Genomic DNA, 20,817 nt, shown 5'->3' on the forward strand with positions numbered 1-20,817 from the left:
TAAGTGAAGAAAGAATCAAATATTAAAATAAAAGTGAATGGATAAGAACTTGCACGATACAGTACAGTGAAGAAAGAATCAACTATTAAAACGAAAGAACGTAAGGTTTCTAAAGAGGAGAGAGGAGAGATAAGACGCGTCGAGACGAGAGGTCGGGCTGTCGGTCACCGGTGGCGCACGGCTCGGAAACGCGCGTGCCGCGACTATCGCCGACGGCTATCGCTGTTTTGTAGGAGGTGACGATAACGATGACGCGACGACGTCGTCAGGAGGGAGTAATGCGCATCGTGTTCGCGAATTCCCCATGGCCGGGTCGCTCGTCGACGGCAGTATCGCCGTGACCATCGCGCCGGTTATGGCCGCGAACGACGGCGACGGCGACAATGACGCGGTGACGTCACGACGGCTGCGATTTTCCGCGTCCCGATCACGTGAGGATTCGCGCAACGGGCCCTCTCGGACTCGGCGACGAGGCGACGTTGGCTGACGCTCGTTAGTATCGCGGAAAGTTAGTCCGCGAGAGGACCCGTCCGACACTTCTCGCGACGAGTTTCACGCTCGATTGATTCACCGGGTAAGTCGACCGACGCCGCGCTGCCGAGAGATCTGCCCGACGCGAGAAGGTGCCGTCGGCTCTTTTCTCACGAAACCAGAGACGTGAGAATAACGCCGTCAAAATAATGCATAATCTCTTATCAATTTTGCAGCAACATCGATTGTGTCCGAAACTAAAATTAGAAAAGTAGGGCATCCTCGTGGCATTAAGCATTTAGCGGTCCGTGGCTGCACGACCTTTCAAAGATCCTCCGTTCTTGAAAAAGACTTTGCGCGACTTTCTGAAAAGTTGTTGCGCCACTAGCTATACGTTTGTCCAACCGGCTCGCAGAGTCTCCTGGGAGATCGCACGTTTGCGAGAGATTGCGCGGCCGGATGTGACATTCCTGTCCCCCTAGATCAGCCGATTTCACGCACTGAGAAAAATTTCCATCGAATAAGCCAATTAAATAGTTAACAAATTGGAGGAAAGGGCCAACGTGAGCCAAGAAATGTTCCACACGTTTCGAGCCACTTCGGATCTTCTTCAGTAAAATAACAGAACATTGAAAGAAAATGTCATTTTAGCCGTCTAATTGTCTCTCGAGAAAAATGAACGCTTGCGAGCACCACGTTGTGTCAGAAATATGAAAAGGACGTTTCCCCATGCCTGGTCGACGACGACGACGACGTTTCTTAAATGAGAATTTCACAATTCGGACTTTGTATTGCAATATCTCTACTCATGGGGCACGTAGCAGAAAAGTAAAAACACTATTATTATGCAAATCGAACCCAAGCTATCAATTGAGCTTACAAGTTCATCGGATCAGCCGTTGTGGAGATCCGAAAATCTGAGGGCCTGTCAACTCGCGTTAACTACACGGTCGGTCTCACGCGCGCGGTTCTAGCTACGCTTATACACTTTTCCCAGTGCGCTCGGCGACAAAACGAATCCTCTCGCGTGAGGCGTGAGATCCTCCCCCGCCCTTCCCTCGCTCTTCGCTTTTCATTCACTCGCGGGAGATCGTTTCTCTCGTCCGGTTCTCCTTCTCATTTTCCTTCGGCGACGCGAGGTCGCATCGCGCCGTGGAAGCATTCCGCTTTTTAAACGCGACGCGCATTTAAGGCTCGCGTTCGCCTCGATGCGACGCACGTCCGCGACGCCGAAAAGGAAACGGCGGCGGCGCGCTCGGCGGTGTCCGCGGGATCTTTTGTCCGTTTCTTTTTCATTTCAAGATCTACGATCGCACGAAGCGACGATTGGACCGAGCGACACAAATGCGCAAAACGGATGAGGTGTTTTGCGCCCTTGTCAAAAATAAATTGCTCGAAATTCCGGCGGAATTTCCATTTTCACTGGAGAGTCTCGTTGGGAATCGGTCGTCGATCGGAGTTTTGCTTCTTACGTAAGAATCGCCGGTAGAGCGAAATTACGTAAGCCACTTGTACGCTTGGGACGTGCTGAATCGTATTAGCACTGATACAAGGAAAACGCTCGGCGATTGGCACGAAATGGGAACGGCTGTCGCGTGGCGTGAGCGAGAGGGGAATACGATTATCGCTTATATCGTTCGCGTGACTGGAGCCGAGTAATGAAATTTGGCCGTTGCATCGCGAGAAAACGAGAGCGCGCATTCCCGCCCGAGCGCGTCTCCTCTCTCGAAGAGCGGAGGGCGATTATTGAGTAACAAACGAGAGAGACGTTTAATAGCCGCGTTTCTGTTTCCAACACTTTGCGCGCGTTTCCGCGCCGAGCCGCGAGGATCGCACCTCGTTCGCTCGTGCAACGACTCGACGTTTCTCCGAAACGGTAAACAAACGGGCCGCGTAACGCTGCTCCCCCGGAACCCGACGTTATCGATGTCGGAACTGCGCGCCGTTGTGCTCGTCGGCGAAGGCGGAAATGGCGAGCGGTCGCGGTCAGCGGAAAGGATAACAGACCTCGAATCGAAGATCGGAGCCCCTCGCGAGCGTTGGCGTGTTTGCGATCGGTTAACGGCTGATTAAAACTTTAGGCGAGGTCTCCGCGAGGATCTCTCGGAGGGTCTCGCCAGAAGAGTCCCTCCGCGCGTACTCGGACACCGAGGGACGATACTCCTCTCCTCAACTGACTTGATTTTTCCTTTCTAGTAATAAATCTCTTCCAAGCATCTACGACTCTCGCACGATTAACGGAAGTCGATAAGGGGCTTCTGGCGAATTAAGAAAACGGAGCTCGAGAGACAGAGAGAGATTCGATTTGAGGTTTAATTACTGTTGGGGATGGGTGAACCCGCAATTCATAAATCCACTATGCGTATATGGACGCTCTTTATTTTTCTGTAGTTATAAAACTGGCCAATCACAATTATTCCTCAGAAGAATGGAATGATTGTGATTGGCCAGCCCCCTAACTGCAGTTGAATTATTAAACCCGATTACCCCTGGTCCACAATCTTGCTCTAAATAAGCTGTAAGCCTTAAGCCGTAAGAATTTAACTAATCACAGGTGTCACGCGTTTGATTCTCGATATTGACCGCGAGACGAAAAGCTAGTACCGCCACGACGGTAGCGTAAAGATTGCAAATGCCACGAGTCGAACGTATCCAATTGTTCTTTGAGTTTACGCACCCGGTGGGAATTCACTGAAGAGTGTTATGAGAGCGAAACGATGGAATGATACAAGGAATTGAGTCTAACGTTCAAGTAAAGGAATGGGATTAATCTATTAGGGACTCGCTCAGAGCTACGAGTGTCTAAGACTCAATTTCATCATAGCGAGATTAGCTGGAAGAAGGAATTATATTAGATAATGACATAAGAGAGAATAAGAATTCAAGCAGGATGTGATTGGTTAATTTCTTACGGCTTAAGGTTTACAGCTTACTTAAAGCAAGATTGTGGACCAGGGGTAAGAGTGCCGGAGAAAAGGCGCGCGATATGAAGGGAAGCGCGTACAATTACAAAAGTAAAAGTCGCGAGACGGACAAACGATCGTACGCTCGTGAAGGAGAAATCGTCTCGAAACTGGCACCTCCTACGGACGACATCCGGTAACGCAGTGGCAACGTTCTGACGGAATATCGCGTCGAACGAGGCGCGGAGAACGCGTGATGAGGCTTTTATGCGCGACGCCGTCGCCGCCATTCGAGGGTGAGAAAATGAGCTCGCTAATGTACTCGCGACCTTGCCTGGCGTTCCCTCTTCTCGCAAGTGGGTTCCGACGTACGCACGGTGCACGGTAAATGCCTCTCTTCCTGGCCTGCCCTTCCCCGTCTCCCCGCCTCGCCGACCTCTCCGGCCGCGGCCGCCCGGCCGAGAACGTGTTTCGCGAGCGACATATCGAACGTCGCGATTTACGATGCGTGACCGGAGAGAAGGTCGGCGAGGAACGGGACGTGGACGGGACACGCGTGTCCGAAGACGTGTCGCCCCGGCGCAAACCGCGTCCACGTAATTATTGACCGTGCCCGCTCCGCGCGGTTTCGTGACCCACTTGCCATTGACAACGCCTATTCTCTTCTGACCCACATCGTCGTCGACTCGCTCGCTCGTCCGCCCGCGTCCGCGTACGCGCGATCTGTTTTCCGTGCACGCGGGAACGGCCGGCTCCGCCCGCCCCGCGAGATACCGGAAAACCGCGCGGCGGGCGGAACAATAATAACGGGGGCGGTGCACGCCGGTCACCTCGGACAAAAATCCCGATATCATCGATTCCCTTTATTCCGCTCGGCGCCGTTATTCGTGGCTATCGAGCGGGACGACTGAATAAAAAAAGCAGATGGTATCGGCTCCAGTTTCGAAAAGGCGCCGCCGCTCGCGCGAAACGTATCCGCAGCGGATTAGATAACGCGGGGAGCCGCGGAACGCCGCCGATCGCCACCTTATCACCGTACCCGTCGACAGTTCGTTGTGGGTCTTAATCTTGTTTCGTCTCGTTTTCCTACACGGAGAGAGCTTTTTCCTCAAATATATCCTGAAGCCCACGTAATCGTTGGACGACGCGGCATTTCGGGGACTTTTGTGAGAGTTTTTTTTTTAATTTTGCCATACTCTCTGAAAGTCAATCAGTGAATTATCACAGAAATTAGTGAATAGATCACTGATTTAAAGTTACAAGTATACCACTGCGATTTTCAGTGGTATATTTATAACTGCAAATCCGTAACTATTCATTATTTTCGATGATGAGCCACTGATTGACTTTTAAAGTCTGTGTCCACGATGGGGTTTATTTTTATGGAACAGCTGCAAGTTGATTGGCTACACATTTCTCAGAACTAGAATGGATGCTAGATCCAAGTTCCAGTTTCCATGTGTAGCCAATCAGCCTGCAACTTTTATAGAATAATTGCAATTTAATTTGCTACACATTTCTCAAAACTAAAATGGATGCTAGAACTTGGACCAAGTTCATTCTACTAGTAATTGTACTTAATATACATAGTTTACATGGTAAGAACCTAAACGACGACACTTGTTCACTACTGCTTTCATCTACTCCTAATTAATCGCAAAGTTTCAAAAAACTCTCACACAATTTTTCAAAATGCCATGTGGTCCCACGATTACATGACCTTCAGGGTAAAGTTTAAGAGAAACCGTTCGCGACGATCGATTTCTTCTCCGTCTCGGGAGACAGAAGTCCCGTTCCCATCTCTGCGCTCGCTTCGACGATTTTCATGCAGAGCAAATTTCGCTCGTCCCGATCCTATAACGAACCCGCGCGTATTTTTTGGCATCTCGCCAGATTTTACTCAACTCGTCCCACGAGATAGAGAGCGAGAACGCGAACCGAACGTCTCTCCAGCTCTGCGCCGCCTCGGAGCCGGCTTGGAATAATTCTTGGCGGATATCCACGAGTCTGTCTGCCGCGTTTTCGCGTTGCACCGACTTTCCTATTGGTATTAGTCGGCTTACCTAGACGCTACAAATCGAGAGAGAAAGAGAGAGAGTAAGAGGAAGAAGGAATCTGATCGATGTTCCACAAATATACAGTTCACGCGAGAAATCAGAATTCTATTTCGGTAATTCGAGCCTAATTTGGCCTTCAATATTTGACAACTGTGCGATGTTTGTTAACTTGTTCGAAGCGATGATAGCTATTAGCACTCGTGATTACGTGTATCGGAAATCTCATGATACATGCTAGATGCGTATATATTTTTTACGATTCGCTCGGCTTATTAAAGTGTACTTATCACTAGCATCGAGCGAGAGATCAAGATAATGAAGTAGTCAAGTGGCTCGGGGGAAAAAAAGAAACGTAAATCTAAATAGACGGAAAACAAAGTAATCAATCGGTATCAAATACAATTGCAATTCTATACCTTGGCACAACCAAAGGTTTATCAAGTCGACAAGAATCGTCGTGCTTCGTCGAGAGAATTCATCAGCTGATTGCGTATTACAGGTTGGGCACTCGTCTCCCCCGCCACCAGCGCCGAGCTCGGGCCCCGGTCCAGGAGATCCGGAGTCCCCCAGGTCCGTTCAGAAGGAGAACTCGCCGCCGCGTGGTCCCCGAACCCTCCTGCTCCGGCGCGGCGAGAATGGCTATGGATTCACGCTGCGACACTTCATCGTCTATCCGCCCGAGTCCTGTTGCGTGAGTATCGTCGAGTGTGACGAGCCAGAGGCTCTGAATTGTCAAGCGAGAATGAAAGGGGATCTTGCCCTGCGCGTTGCAGATGCTGCCGGGACACGAGCGGACCAAGGTCGACGAGCCCATGGACACGATCTTCGTGAAGCAGGTCCGGGCGAACTCGCCGGCGGCCGAGGCGGGTTTGCGCACCGGCGACCGCGTCGTCTCCGTCGACGGGACGCCCACCCGGGGCGAGCAGTACGCCAGCGTGGTGCAACGCATTCAACAAGCGGGGCCGTGGCTGCGCCTCCTCGTGGTCTCCAAGGAGGATGACATTTTGCAGCGGGTACGTGGGATTCTTGCATCCGCAAAATGCCACACGAAGAGAATTTTCCTTTAACACTTACCCTGAAAGTCACGCAATCGTGGGACAACGTGGCATTTTGAAGAACTTTATGAGAGTTTTATTGAAATTTTGCCGTACTTTTTATCAGTAATTAAATAAAATTTCACAAAACTTGTAAAATTCCTCGAAATGCCATGTTATCCCCCGATTACATGATTTTCAGGGTAAATTTTAAGAGAAAATTCTCTCCGTGCACCCGTCGTCCTTATTTGCCGCGCTCACACTTATTAACGATTCCGCCGTTTATCGCCGATCCTTGCTTAATTTTCAACGATTCAATAATTCCCCGGCCTTCACATCCGCGATAAGGAGAACGAACAATTGTTAACACTAATAAGAGATATCTCTCGACTCTTTCCAGTACTTTGGCGAGACGGCGCACAATCCCGAGACGAATCCACGACCACGATTGCGTTCTCCGGAGAGGCTGTCGCAGAAGCAACGCAGATCGATGAGCAGCATGAACCCGGGCGGCTCGCCGAGAACGCGGCAGTCCTGGGTTTGTTCTCTACCGTCGTCCGAGAGTCCAAATCATCTCGAGGAAACGATATGCAGGATGTCGCCGTCAACGATGTTTCAATTTCCGATCGAAGCTCAGATCGCGAACGCATTGCAGCAGCAGCAACGGGGAGGCATGTCGGAGGCAAGCGCGTTGTACGATCTTTCGGAGGATTCTCGAGTTTCTAGGAGGAAGCTGCAGCTGCACGACGACAATGTGCAGCCGAGCGGCCGATTGTCCCTGGATTCCAAGTACGATCTGTACGACAGGACGCGGCCCGAGTCGGTGTACTCGCGGCCGAGCAACGAGCAGCTCTACGACAGGATCAACGATCCGATTTACGAGCGCGTGCGCGTCAGCGAGCACCATCCGCAGCATTATTACCAGCCGTCTTTGCTGCGTTATCCGGTGTCGCAGGCGGAGCCGCAGGTGCCGATCTACCGGCCGATCAAGCGGATAGTGGCGCGACGCGCCAGCGAGGGCAGCGGCAACATCCTCGACTGCGAGACGGCGAGTTACGGCAGCATCGACGCGCTAAGATCGAGCGAGTCCAGCAGATTGAGCATCGACTCGAGACGGGACTCGTCGCCCGCCGCCAGCAAGGACAGCATGTCTCCCTACGATTCGAACTCGACCCTGACCGGCAACGAGTGCTCCGACGATTCCGTCATCATGAACAGGCTCCGCAAGAGCTTCGAGCAGAAGGCGGAATTTCTGCGGCGGCCGAGTCACCCAATCGGCTGGTCGGTCGAGCCGTCGCTGCTACCCAGCTTCAATCAAGCCGCGGTGATCCAGAGGGAGTTCTACGCGAGGCCGCAGAAGCTGCAGAGACAAATATGGCCGCCCGGACAGAACGAGCAACAGCAGAGACAGCAATCTCCCACGAGAAGGTCGTCTCTAGAGAGAAACGTCGTTACCAAGACCATCACGAGTCTGGTGAACAAGCCGTCGAATCAGAGCGTGCAGAGGATAAAGGACGTGGACTCTGAGTACTCGAAGCCGCGCAACGATCAACCGCTCGGGGACAATCAGTCTGTCGCGGGAGATCACTGTTACTCGCCGTCGCTTCTCTATGACAACGAGGTCGCCAAGGAACAGCAGTACCGAGGCGCGGGCAAGAGCAATTTCGTCAGCATCCTGTCGAGAATACACGAGAACATTAACACGAACCAACAACAGACGTCGCAGGAGACGCGAAACGGCTCCTCGTCGCTACCATCTTCCCCGGGGCCGGACAAGAAAGCCGGCGACAGATTCCCGGTGCCGCCGCAGGGCCTGCAGATTGTCTCGAGACGCGCCAAGCAGTTCGAGTCCGGTCGTTTGCTGAGCGACGAGGACGAGCCCGCTGGCGATCGTACGAATCTTTACAAGAGCGAGCTGTCCAGGTTGTCGAACAAGAGGAGTGTACCGAATGTGGCTCTGCGGAAACGGGAGTTCGAGTCAAAAGCCGAGAACCAGGACTCGAGAAGGATACCGTCCAGGGAAACAAAGTCCCTTGACACTGGTAAGATATTTCAATTCTAAATCATAGAGATTTTACCTTAATTTAGCACAGGAGCTCAATCATGAATCTTCTTCTCTAGCGTGAATTCGCGGGAAGTCAAAACTTTCCTCGACAAATATTGAATTCGTCAATGAAATTTTTCGCTTTTCACGCTAGAGAAAAGGATTCACGATCGAGTCTGAGAACTCGGGAAAACCTTTTGTTCCAACGTAATAATATCGCAATTGTAAACTTGTATCGACCGACGCTTTGCTAGAGACATCGTTATGAATTCTGCGATTAATTAGGAGTAGATAAAAGCAGTAGTGCTCAGATCAATGCTCAGTAAACAAGTGTCGTCGTTTAGGTGCGGCGTTGACAGACAACAGAATAATTCCTATAGGCAGCAAGCATATCCATTGCGAGCCACCGGCCGATTATAAAGAGAGTAAAGGTAGATAAAATTAAGAAGCTGTGTACTGTTTGCGCAGTGTCGTCTTGTACCGCTCTTGTCCTGTCGTTTGCATCCAGTGTGGATCGCAATCGCGATTAATAATAACTCGTGCTGTAATGTCGCTGATAAAATGATAATTAATGCACCTCGCTCGCTTCTCACGCTCTAACTAAGGCAAAAGTAGACGCATCTTTATTATCCCTGCGGCGCGACGTGGAGATACAAATCGCGAGTGGTTTTAATAGTAGATCGTTGAATATGATTCGCGTTTGGAAGAGACCGCGCGCGATCCGCTCCGAGATTGCTTCCAAGCGGAAGTAAACGGATAAAGCCGCGGTACACCGGAATTTGTCGACGTAACATTATGCACAAAGGGGACATTAGCCGCCCCCTTGCACCCGACGTTTTTGCCGCTGAGCTTCTTACGATATGTCGGCAATTGAAAATAGCAGCAGCGACGTATCCGCCAGCGCTTCCACACAGCGACACAGCCCGCGCACGCTATATATAATGTATACTCCACTTCCGTTGGTTATTAACAAAGCGATAGATGTTGATCGGCGAAGTCGTTCGTACACAAGAAATATAATAATACGCCGTGACGATGCTATAACGAGTCCCGTTCGTGTTGATCGAGCAGATCCGCCTACCGTGGAAACGGAATCGGTGCGTTTGAGGGCACGCAGCAACAGCGCGGAGTCCTGGGAGGCGGTGAACGGCCCGGCGGCGCGGAGCAGCGCCAGGCATACGTGGCAGACCGCCGAGGAGAAGAGCGGCATCGAGGACAACGGCAAAGCCTACCGCAATCAGGACAATTACTTGCAGTCGGCCAAACTGCAGCAGATCGGTTAGTCCCCCGCTCCCGCTCGCCGCCACCGCTCGCGTTTACAGATATATTCATCGTCGCTCACACATATCCACGTTACATAAAGGTCGAGCATAAAGCGTTAATAATCGTCCCATTGATTTCTCTTTCAGCGCCAGTCAATGGTTCTTCGCCCAACGGCTCGACCAATAACGCCGCGGTACTTAGGCGACAGAAGAATGCACAGATCAGTGAGTTCCATAACGATGGAGTGATATTTTTAACGTTACGCGCAATTATTGCGACGCACGCCTCGAGCGCGACGTGGCCGCGTCCCGTCGAAATTATGAGCGCGGCGCTTGCACCAGAAACCTCTTCTGCGCGTAACAAATCGGTTATTTAAAGGAGTCGCCGCCTGACAGTACAATGCTATTGTAATTCACCGTGAAATCCATGCGGGGAGAGTCCATTGTTCTTACACGCGTGTTGAATTATAACAGTATTGTAGTTTTAAACGAGCGTCTTCTTAAACGGCTGATTTGTTTACTGGTCGAGCGTTTCGACTTAAAGCTTTCATCAACGGGTATTTGTCTAATTATACGTCTAATGCCTGTTTCTACCAATGCCGAGATTAACTTTAATCTCGGTTTAATTTACTTTCCACCTTTTTCCAACACTTGGAACTAGAAAGAGATTAAAAGAAAGTTAAACCGAGACCAGAATTAATCTACATTGGTAGAAATGGACATAAATCGTCGAAACGTATTAAAAGACAGGAGGCGTTACGATTGCAATATCATGAGACGAAAAGGGGAGGCAGCATTGTAATCGGTACACTCGTAATTTACTAGGTGACGAGGATCGTGCCACCAGACGAGTCTCGTACCTGAAGGCGACCTGGGGCGAGCGTATGCACGTCGATAGCGATCTAGAGCTCAGCGATTCCGAACCCGTTCACATTCACAGAAGGTAATAAAGTAATCCTTTGACACGTGCATTTCGAGTTTCGACGCCGCGAGGATATTCGATTTGTCTTCCCTCAAATGCACAAAGATATGTCGTCGACGACACCGTTTTTTTCCCCTCCCGTCCTTGTACGTGGGGTTTGCTCGCGCGAGGCCAAGTAACGAGCGACGTGGTAATTTCGTTGTTAGCGCAAAGGTGTTAACTGTAAGTATATCACGAAGCCTGCATCTGTCCAATGTTTCTAGCGCGCACAGACGATGGCGGCCGCCGTTATTTCCGAGCGACATAATGCCTTTGCGACGCATCTTTGAAGATATGACGCAGGCCGCATCCTTACATCGAAACTCTCATCATCGGTGAGGGCGAAAAATTCCGTTTGAGAAGCACGGAAAGAAACAAAGTTGCATTATCTGTGCTCCGCGTCTCCTCCTCCGAGCTACTGTATATCCGCCCTCGCTCTCTTGCTCTCGATCCGCTCTCCGTCGTTTCTGTATATGTTTCGTTTGCGCTACTTTACCTGCCTGTAAACGGTGGTGAGTGACGAGTCATCGCGTTGCAATGCCAACAGAAGCATGAGAGTTGTTAGCATTTCGTGTATCGTCTTCCAGCGACATTTAGAACGTACACGGGGACAATTTTTCTCTGTATCCTGAAAATCACGGGATCGTGGAACAACACGGCATTTGAAGAATTTTATGAGAGCTTTTTGGAAATTTTACCATACATTTTACTAGTAATTATACTTACAAGTAACACTACGCAAGTGTCACACGCCAATTTTTTTTAAACTTTACACACTTGTACAACTTCGAAAAGTTCTTGCGTTAATTACGAATTCTGGTGCAAGAATTGTTGGAGATAACGTACATGGCCTATAGAATTGCTGCACATGGAATTGGTCAATATTTCGAGAGTAATTCCTATCCTTAAAATGCTTTGTGAGCACAAATAAAAAAAATAGGGGGTCAAATATTTTTCGAAGTTGTACAAGTGTGCAAAGTTTCAAAAAAATCGGCGTGTAATACTCGCGTAGTGTTACTTGTTAGTATATATGTTACTAGTAAAATGTGTGGTAAAAAAGTTCTTCAAAATGCTACGTTGTCCCACGATCACACGACTTTCAGGGTAAATTTTAAGAGAAAATTCTCTCCATGTAGACTTCCGAGAAGACCATTCATTCGTATACTGTGCTCCATACGGCAGAACAGACTACTATAAAAAGGATCGCGTGACAAAAATAGAATAAAATTAAAATAAAAAATCGAAAGTTGTTCATCTGGATATTTTCCGAGTGAGACGAATTATTCGAGGGGAACGAAAAACTTTCGCCTACTGCACTACAAGCAGATTTAATGAAGAAAAAAATACGTTAAAGAGAATATCGCTTATGAAGAAAAAAAAATTCAAGTCGGACGGGATAAAATTGAATAAGCGTAAAGTTAAATAGCTCGAAATAAAGAGTGGAGAGGCGTAATGAATCGAGAAAGCTGATAATTTCCCAATATAGATATAAATTGAACGTATCACGGCCTCGCGCAATTCGTATGCGTTAATTGCCCGCGAGTGGCGTCAGATAAGATATCCTTTCTTGTTTATTATTCCTACTGTGATAAGGGACGTGCGTCCATAAGCACATGAAATATGACACTTTCCTGTTCGTGACACTGATATTAAAATCATGTTGTGGTCGTCCATGTTATGCTGTTCTAGACTTCCTGACGCTATAGATAGACATGTTGGTGTCCTTTCGGATATCGATTTATTGGCTGATTGTTACTAACGGAATGACACTAATAAGCTGAAGATCAATGTGACCGCTGTTTTCCGTGTCGTGTTCAATTTAGAAGAAAGATGAGAGTACAAAGAGAAACGTAGTTGTGAATAATATTACGGTAAAATTTCTTTCGCTGTCTCTGAAATTGAAGATGATGTCCGCTACTGCATCACGCTGTACTTAAAGAGAAAGTGTCGATACGCACAGTTGCCTGCAAGCAACAGACTCAAGCGGCTTCGTTTCTTTTCCAGTAACAGCATTGCTGTAACGCATACGTCGAACAGCTGCGACGGAAATGCGAAGGATGTCGAACCAGTGGAACGGGAGGGAACACTCCACGTCAAATTCACAGTGCTCGATGGCAAGGTGAGTTGACGAACGAATTCCATTTGGATGAATGTATTTGTCTTTTAAACTGTAATAACATTTCAGCGATCTACCGATCGTTCCTGGAAGCAAGTTTGGGGTGTTCTCCGTGGTCCTATAATTTATTTTTACAAGGATCGCCATAGTCAGGTGAGCGGAAATATTACCGTTTGCATATCAGAGTCCGCCAAAGAAAATATAAAAGCACAATATTGATGGGATACTTGAATCGTTGTAGAGTCCTTCGTTGAGCACCGAGAGCGAGACAAATGCGGGACAGAGCGTCGACGTTAGGTGTTCCGTCGTCGACGTCGCCGAAGATTACACGAAGCGGAAACACGTGTTGCGAGTGGCAAATCCTACGGCAGAGGTGCTTTTACAGACCGAGGATGCGGCATCTATGGCCCTCTGGTTAAGGTCACTTCATTCTCACGCCGCCGCGGAAAGATCATCGGTGAGTATTAATTATAGGATATTTTTTGCGAAATCGTTATTTAAATCAAAAAAGAATAGACGAAAATACGGAGTCGGTATAATTGGCCTTTGCTGTTCTCGTTTTAATGATTCTGAATTATTCAGCCTCCATTATTTTGACAAAGATACGTTCCTCTACAGGACGCCATATCTTGCACGTCGAAGCAGCAAGCCGTTCCGCAAACTCCGACTGGTCCTACAACTCCGAATAGCGGCGTTCCTCCGAGCAACGTCCAGAGACTGAGTCCTCTGCCGAGCCATAAAGGCATCAAAAAGTTAACGTCGTTCAGGAATCGATCGCCGACGGGCCAATCGCCGGTGAACAAGACTCGCAAGCCGAGCAACCAGATTGTGGAACCTTTACCGTCGCCTAAATCAAAGACTTGGAAGGGAAGGATGGCCAAACAGTTCAGAAAGATGCACGGTCAAGCCGGCGGCGCGCCATCCTCGCCCACGGCGCAATTACCGCCAGAAGGGGCCACCTTCAAGATGCCGCTGGAACTCTGTCCGCCGTCCTCGTTCTCCGAGTACGTGCCGCTCATCGTCGAGATGTGCACGAGCATCGTCGAGGCGAGAGGCCTCGAGGTTGTGGGAATTTACAGAGTGCCAGGAAATACCGCCGCGATATCCCAGCTCACGGACAGTGTCAACAGAGGATTCGAGAACATCAACCTGCAGGTGCCCTATCCCACAGTGCCTTCGCGAGATGGGCGTGAATGTTTTTCTGAGACTCATGTTTTTTCCAGGACCCGCGTTGGAGCGACGTCAATGTGATATCGTCGTTGCTGAAGTCGTTCTTCCGTCAACTTCCCGACTCCCTGCTCACAGCGGAGCTATATCCCATGTTCATCGACGCCGATAAGATAGAAGATCCGCAGAGGAGGATGACCACGATACGAAAATTATTACGGGATCTTCCGGAACATCATTTTGAGACACTCAAGTATTTAATGCAACATCTTAAGAAGATAGTGGAGCATAGTGAGATCAACAAAATGGAGGCGAAGAATTTAGCCATCGTTTTCGGGCCGACACTGGTGCGAGCGAGTGGTTCGAGAGATAATATGGTCACCATGGTCACCGATATGTCTCATCAATGTAGGATAGTCGAGAGTCTGCTGAACAATGTGAGTCTTTGTTAAAGTGGAAAAACGCCGGCTTCTTAACAAAGTGCTGGGGTAAAATATCGACGTGTCTCGGTTCAATGTGTTTCAGGTCGATTGGTTCTTCTCGGAGGACGATCTGGACGACTTGAGCAGATTGAGCGTAAATTTAAGCCTCCCGACCGACAGCTGCGAAGTTGAACCAGTATCCAATCATAGTCTTTTATTAAACAATATTCAGAAAATTGAAGGTATATTGTATCGATTATTTTTTATGTATCACGTCTACATTATTTTATATCCAGTCTTTCTATCTCTTATTTATCTTAAACTTTATCCAATTTCTTTTTATTTCTTATCACTGACATTTTGTTAGCACTTCAAGGTATTTATCTCGTTTTTCTTTTGCTGTGGTCAAACAGGCATGCGTGACATGGCATCCGCTAGAGACATTGTATCTTCAATCATATCCGCAGCTAATAAGAAGATACAAAGAAGACGAAAGAATCAGGACGAGATCGATAACAGTGAACACGACAACGATAAGGTTGGTACTAAACGTAACTTTTTCTTCTGTGCATTGGTTTACTACGTAAATTAATTTAATGTTTAACGAATTAGGCCAAGTCGAAGCAAGAGTCGGAGAATTCGCCGACGATTCGACAGAGTATGGCTTTGAACGAACGACAGTGTTCCGTCAGCGAGATCGTGCAGATGCACGAGAACAAGAATCAATTGAATCATTCTACGGATCGTTCCGATCGTTCCCTGTCGGTCGACGCTAATAACAGCGGTTCGTCGCACGGTACGTGTTCATTGAATCGCGCCAAATACGCAATTCAATCCGCACCGCCGTCCGTTGACTCTACGAGACTGTCGATGGAAACTGGTCTAAGCTCGGCGGAAACTGGCTCCACTGTGTCCAGCAACGCGTCTAACCAGACGAAGCAAAGCAACGACGAGATAGCGATTGTGACGTACGCCGGCTTGAGCGCGACCACGCAGGAAAGAGTGCGGAGATTCGAGGAAGAAACGAAGGCGATGTTGCAGAGAGACCAGCATCGGCAGAGACTCGAGGCCGAGAAGAGGGAGGAGGAGAAACGGAGAATCGAGATAGAGTGGCAACTGGCGAAACGGGAGATGGAGAACGACGACCTGCTCGACAGTATAGTCGACACCACGGTGTCGCCCAGCCTCTTGTCGGAACGTCTGTCCAGTCTGAACGAGAGGTTTGCCGATAAGTCGCTGATAGATCTGTCCGAGAGACACGGCAGATCGCGTTCGATCACGCGACCACCGCTATCGATAGCCGTGCAACAGCAGCCCATGACGCACCAAAAGGTGCAGGCTACCAATCAGCTGACTAGCGTACTGGGGGAGAAAATGAATAACGGCGTCATTAAGAAATTCAAAACGGACAAAGATGTAAGCTAATTACAATTCGTGCTCGAATGGTCGTGGCATGGTAAAGGTGTAAGTCGATTCTTCTCTTCCGCAAGAGTCGACTTGCTCATTACTTTGTTACTCGACAAAGACGCTTTTCGACTAAACAAGCTTGCTTACGCGAACTCGTTGGCATTACAGCCGTCGATGGAGTCGATTTGCTTGCCGCCAGTTCGTTACGGAAGTCTGGATTCCTTGCACGAGGTCCACAATCTCTCGCAGTCCTCTCCGTCACCGTCGCAGCAGCAGCGAGGCGTTCCCGGCGATGGCTCGGATGATGGTTAGTATCGCATTCTTTTGCATTCTCACGTGATGCTGTTCTGAGTCTCTTCGTACTGCACTAGATACCGAAGCAAATCCTCCGTGTTATCATTCTCCGAGTCATTATATTGCGATAAATACGTGAAACAGTGTACGAACACGCGCGACAATAATTCTCCTGTACTCGTTATTCGGCAGGAATATCCATAGATAATTTAGCGAACAACGTATATATGAAAAACGGTGATGATCGAAATTTAAGGGATCCATAAAAGATCCGTGTGTTGTATATGTTGTATGTACCATTAGAACGAAATGCGTGAAAAGTAGCGATACAGGACCAGAAAGACAATTTCGTTTGCCATTTCTGCAGCATCTCGTGCTCGTCGATTCAGAAAAAAAATATATATAGCGTCTTCCTGTATAGCAACGTATTCACGAACGAGAGTACCGCCTTGTTTATCTTCTTTCGTTTATCCGTGGATATTGTCGACTCTCGTTTTTCAAAGTCACGTGTATAATTAGGTCGCGTACTCTCTATCCCGTATTACATGTCTACCTCTATTCATATTCTCTTTTTATATCTTTTTTCTCTATATAATATCGCTTCTGACGATCGGTGAGTGTAGCAGGATCTTGTTTTCTGCAGTGGACACAGAAGATACTCACTATTAACAAAAAGCTTTCTAGGTACATTCCTCTTCTTATTTGCTTCAAGCGACTTTTTTATACCATTTTACTTAAACGATTATACAGTGTATGTTACAAAGTTATCACCGTCATCGCGCGGAAACCTTTCGACTCTCTTGCGTTGCCGTTCGCCGTTCATCATCGCGCGAACACAGCATTGGAACGTAGCAACTTGTTTCGCATATTCTTTAGTACGACACGACACACGAGGCTTCTTGTAATGAAAACAGATTGACTTTTAGAAAATATCTCGTACTGTTGCGTTCAAGCGCAAGGAGGGTCGGCCACAAAGAGGATGCTAGAATAAAAAGGGAAGAAGAAACGATACGTACACAGGGTGTAACAGCCAAGTGGGAAAGTATTTGAAGAGTGAATTCTACAGATCAATCCGAGAAATGCTTTCCCACCTTTCTATTCGAGCTATAGTTATACGATGAATAAAAGTCGCCTAATTATATCATTTTTAACACACTCTCGTTACGATAACTGTAGCTCGAATAAAAAAATTAAGGATCGTTCGACCTCATCTGAAGAATTCTAGAGTTACACATTGCGTCTTTTGGCCGAGCCTCCACTTGTACGTGTTGTCATGTGATGCATGCCACTCTTTGGCTTTCGGCGTTGAGAAAAGCAGATTTTTTTGTCACACACGATTGGCTTGTTCCGCGATCTTCGACGGGGTTTTCTCCCAAATGTATAATCGGCGTTGAAAGGATCGAGGCTTGCTTCTTTTTTTTTAATAACTTTTATGTCCGATATCTAACAAGGGACACAAAAATCCCCCGTTGGATACCGGATACGTTGTAATTAAAAAAGGGAATGTCCGAGTCCTTTCGACGCAGACTGTGCAAATTGTCGGGCAAACGGTCCCTCGTCGCATGCATGTCTCTCGAGGCTTCGAATGAACTCTTCGATCGATTGCTTGCCCTCGCAATGACGACGAATCTTGTTAGAAGAGTCGCACTTGTACGCCTCGTCACCGAGTAATCTCTTGACGATGAGTTTGAAGGCATTTTTTCTCACGCGTTTACCATCGTAAGCGGCACTTCGATGGGGCGGCTGCTCTGACTGTTAGCGAAAGTAATCTAGTCTCGCACCTTCTCGCCGCACACGTCGCGCATTTCCGAGTCACACTTGTCTTACTGCTCGTCTGCCTGTCTAGTCTATCGTTTAACGAACTGCCTGTGCCGATTGTGTTCTTAGTTATAAACGTGATTGTCTCCGCCCGCCCTCAGTCTACGTCTTTGCGATTAGACACGCCCGAAAAAAAAAAAAGAGTACGATTATAGCTGGCCCGAGACGGCGTATTCCTTCGAGGTTCCATGGGCTGGGAAAGGGGGAATAAATCCGTCGACGCTCTCGATGAGAGGCGACGCTTGAAATTTGATTCTCCTCTTTTATATATATATTTTTTTTTCTTCCTTCTCGCCCAATTCAGTGTCCCAAGCTCGGTCTCTCCGTCGTGCGGAACATTTATTTCCATATTTTTTCTCTCTCTCTTTCTCTCTCGAGCACCGGATCTTCCGCGCGACAGTCGATCCGCGGAATACACACCTCGGATAAGAATAACAGCTCGGCTAGAAAAAAAAAAGCGTAGAAACATACGGTGGGTCCAGACGCAAAGGAGGAAGACGAGAGGAAGAGAAATTTGTGCTCTCTGCCACGCCCCGGCCGCCACGAATTGTATGACGATGCGAATGACGAAACGAATGGTTGAACACCACGTCTAGGCACACAGCAAGTCCGGGCTTTTGGTGGTACATATCGTCCCACCTATACGGTACCGCAGGTCCCGGTAGCGCCGCCCCGAAGACACCGAGCCAGTCGCCAATGTCAATGCCAGTGCCGGTCGCAGCGGTCCCAATGCCAATGCCCGTGCCCGTGCCCGTGTCAGTACCAGCAGCAGGATCAACAGCAGCAACAACGACAGCAACAGCCGCAGCGGCAGCGGCAGCATCAACGCTGGCAACTGCTGTCGCGTCTGCAGCAGCTACCGCATCATCATCATCATCGGCGAACATCGAGCCCGCCACCGCCGCCAAGACTCTAAACCGATTCCTCCGAGGTAAATTCCAGGTCCGCTTGCCAGACTAGAGGTCTGGAAACCAGCCTGGCATCCAGCATCCGAGGTGTCCGACGAGCTGACACAGCTGGCTCACCCGAATGGCTTTTGACACTATTTTCAGTTTACGTGTACACTGTAATACTGAGCACGCGTTCACACACACACACACACACACACACACACACACACACACGCGCGCGCGCGCGCGCGCCATTGTTTGTATAATACTCTCCTACGACTAACCGTCTATTGTACGCCACGTCCATCTCGTCCATCTCTCGTCCGTTTACGCATCCACCCGCCCATCTCTCGGCGGCTGTTACCAACGCGCGTCCAGCGTGGCGAGCCCGTTGTAAACTCCGTCAGCGTTCACGCGACTTGTCGAGGAGACAGTGAGCGGGTCTCACGATGGCTTTCACGCGCGCAATAACGCTGTGGAGACACTGCATTCTGTTCCCTCTTCCTTGTATCTCACCCCTGCTGGACAGGAACTCGTCCCGGTCCTCCGCTGGCGGAGCGCGTGCTCGACGAGGCCCAGCGGCGTCGTTTCCCCGTGCTGTTTTATTTTCGCCGTTTGTGCCGCCCGGATGTTTGAGCGTATGATTATGAATGGACTCTACATAACATGTACAGCGCCCACTAATTGCGAAACTGTTACGTAACACATTCAAAATGAGAGATACCTGCGCAAAGACGTAGCGTCTCTCGCGCTGGAGAAGCGACGACGAATCACTTGGCGATTTTTTAACGGATATACCACGCTTCTGCGTTTTTCTCTTCTTTTCACCAGTTTCGTTTTAAGTATCTTTGTTCTTAGCACTGTTTTGTTAAGTGTACTTTTATGATTTTCAGCTTTTCAGGCATTGCCGTGTCACGTACATTGTGCTCAGACATTTTTATGTGCCTCGCGTGTGTACCCTCCGTCTACTCTTTTTAAATCTCCCTTTCCTTGGCGCTGCCAGACGACGCTCGTCGCGATAAGTTGCACTGTCCGCAAAGCATTTACAGACATACCGTCCAACTGTGTACAAATCTTTACTCATCCAGTTTTCTCAATCGCGCGTCCAAGGACGTCCTCCTCGTCTTCCTCACGCTTCAGCACGAGAAAAAAGTACGGACGTTAACGATGCTAATTATGTTGTTGTCGCAATGTACACCGGCTGTCGAAGCAACGATTAATTCTATTAATAACGACGACCATAACCGAGTAATAACGTGGATGGTGGTGAGAGATTGAACATGATAACTCATTAATTCCTTCGTAACAATTTGCGTTTACTCGATGTCGCCGGTGTTTCGATGCTGCCACTGTTCACTGTCATTTCTACTTTTCTTTCGCAGCGGTTTTTCCGTTTTCCGCAGGAATGCACTCACGCAAGGATTCACCGGTCGCGCGCGACCAACGGAGCGCGTGTATACACTTGCTGGCATATATTCACCTCGTTTAGCGATTGTGTCACGATTATTACGTCCGTTACAATAACGATCAAGTAACCGCTCGGTGCTTTGAGTGTTTCTTTCTTCTTCTTCTTTTTTTCTTTTGGCGTACGAGTTCACGGCCGGTCCTCGCGTATCCCGGCGCGATTAACACGGCTCTCCTGTTACAGGTAGCGACCTTCTAACGAGCCTCACGACCACGTTCGATCGCAAGTGGAGGTCCCTCGTCAATCAGTCGTCGGGTCAGGCGCAGCCTCCCCCGGAATCCGCAGCCCGTAACAAGGACGGCGTCACGGAGCAGCAGGCGCAGAAGCCGAGCGCGTCCCCGAGAATCAAGTATCCGTCTGCGGAAGCCTATCGCGACCCGAGTCTTCACAAATCCCTCGACAAAGGTCATCTCGCCCGCTCCAAGGATGTAAGTGGCCGATATTGCGCGTTGTCAGGTTTCCGAAGCTATCGGTGTCGTCGGTGTGATGGTACGAGGCGATTATTT

The 20,817-nt window shown here is 48.9% G+C and overlaps 1 protein-coding gene across 5 annotated transcripts in view; it reads left to right on the forward strand.

Moving 5' to 3' along the window:
- LOC105567338 (rho GTPase-activating protein 21) overlaps positions 1-20,817 on the forward strand; it is a 34,171-nt gene that overhangs the window by 9,547 nt on the left and 3,807 nt on the right. The window contains exons 3-21 of one of the 5 annotated variants that reach the window (XM_012022137.1): positions 5,931-6,122; positions 6,205-6,444; positions 6,866-8,507; positions 8,854-8,940; positions 9,581-9,787; positions 9,919-9,996; positions 10,597-10,714; positions 10,957-11,067; positions 12,737-12,851; positions 12,918-13,001; positions 13,090-13,305; positions 13,467-14,003; positions 14,072-14,452; positions 14,541-14,679; positions 14,851-14,975; positions 15,050-15,853; positions 16,013-16,151; positions 18,553-18,887; positions 20,495-20,567. In XM_012022137.1, coding sequence (XP_011877527.1) covers positions 5,931-6,122; positions 6,205-6,444; positions 6,866-8,507; positions 8,854-8,940; positions 9,581-9,787; positions 9,919-9,996; positions 10,597-10,714; positions 10,957-11,067; positions 12,737-12,851; positions 12,918-13,001; positions 13,090-13,305; positions 13,467-14,003; positions 14,072-14,452; positions 14,541-14,679; positions 14,851-14,975; positions 15,050-15,853; positions 16,013-16,151; positions 18,553-18,872 — 5,535 coding nt within the window. In that variant the 3' untranslated portion in view covers positions 18,873-18,887; positions 20,495-20,567. Of the gene's footprint in view, positions 1-5,930; positions 6,123-6,204; positions 6,445-6,865; positions 8,508-8,853; positions 8,941-9,580; positions 9,788-9,918; positions 9,997-10,596; positions 10,715-10,956; positions 11,068-12,736; positions 12,852-12,917; positions 13,002-13,089; positions 13,306-13,466; positions 14,004-14,071; positions 14,453-14,540; positions 14,680-14,850; positions 14,976-15,049; positions 15,854-16,012; positions 16,152-18,552; positions 18,888-20,494; positions 20,740-20,817 lie in introns of those variants that run through there. The other 4 variants (XM_012022133.1, XM_012022134.1, XM_012022135.1 and 1 more) reach the window with 4 other exon arrangements.

Source organism: Vollenhovia emeryi, unplaced genomic scaffold (assembly GCF_000949405.1).
Source record: "Vollenhovia emeryi isolate VEMERY1.0 unplaced genomic scaffold, V.emery_V1.0 DF939138.1, whole genome shotgun sequence".
Classification (NCBI taxonomy): domain Eukaryota; kingdom Metazoa; phylum Arthropoda; class Insecta; order Hymenoptera; family Formicidae; genus Vollenhovia; species Vollenhovia emeryi.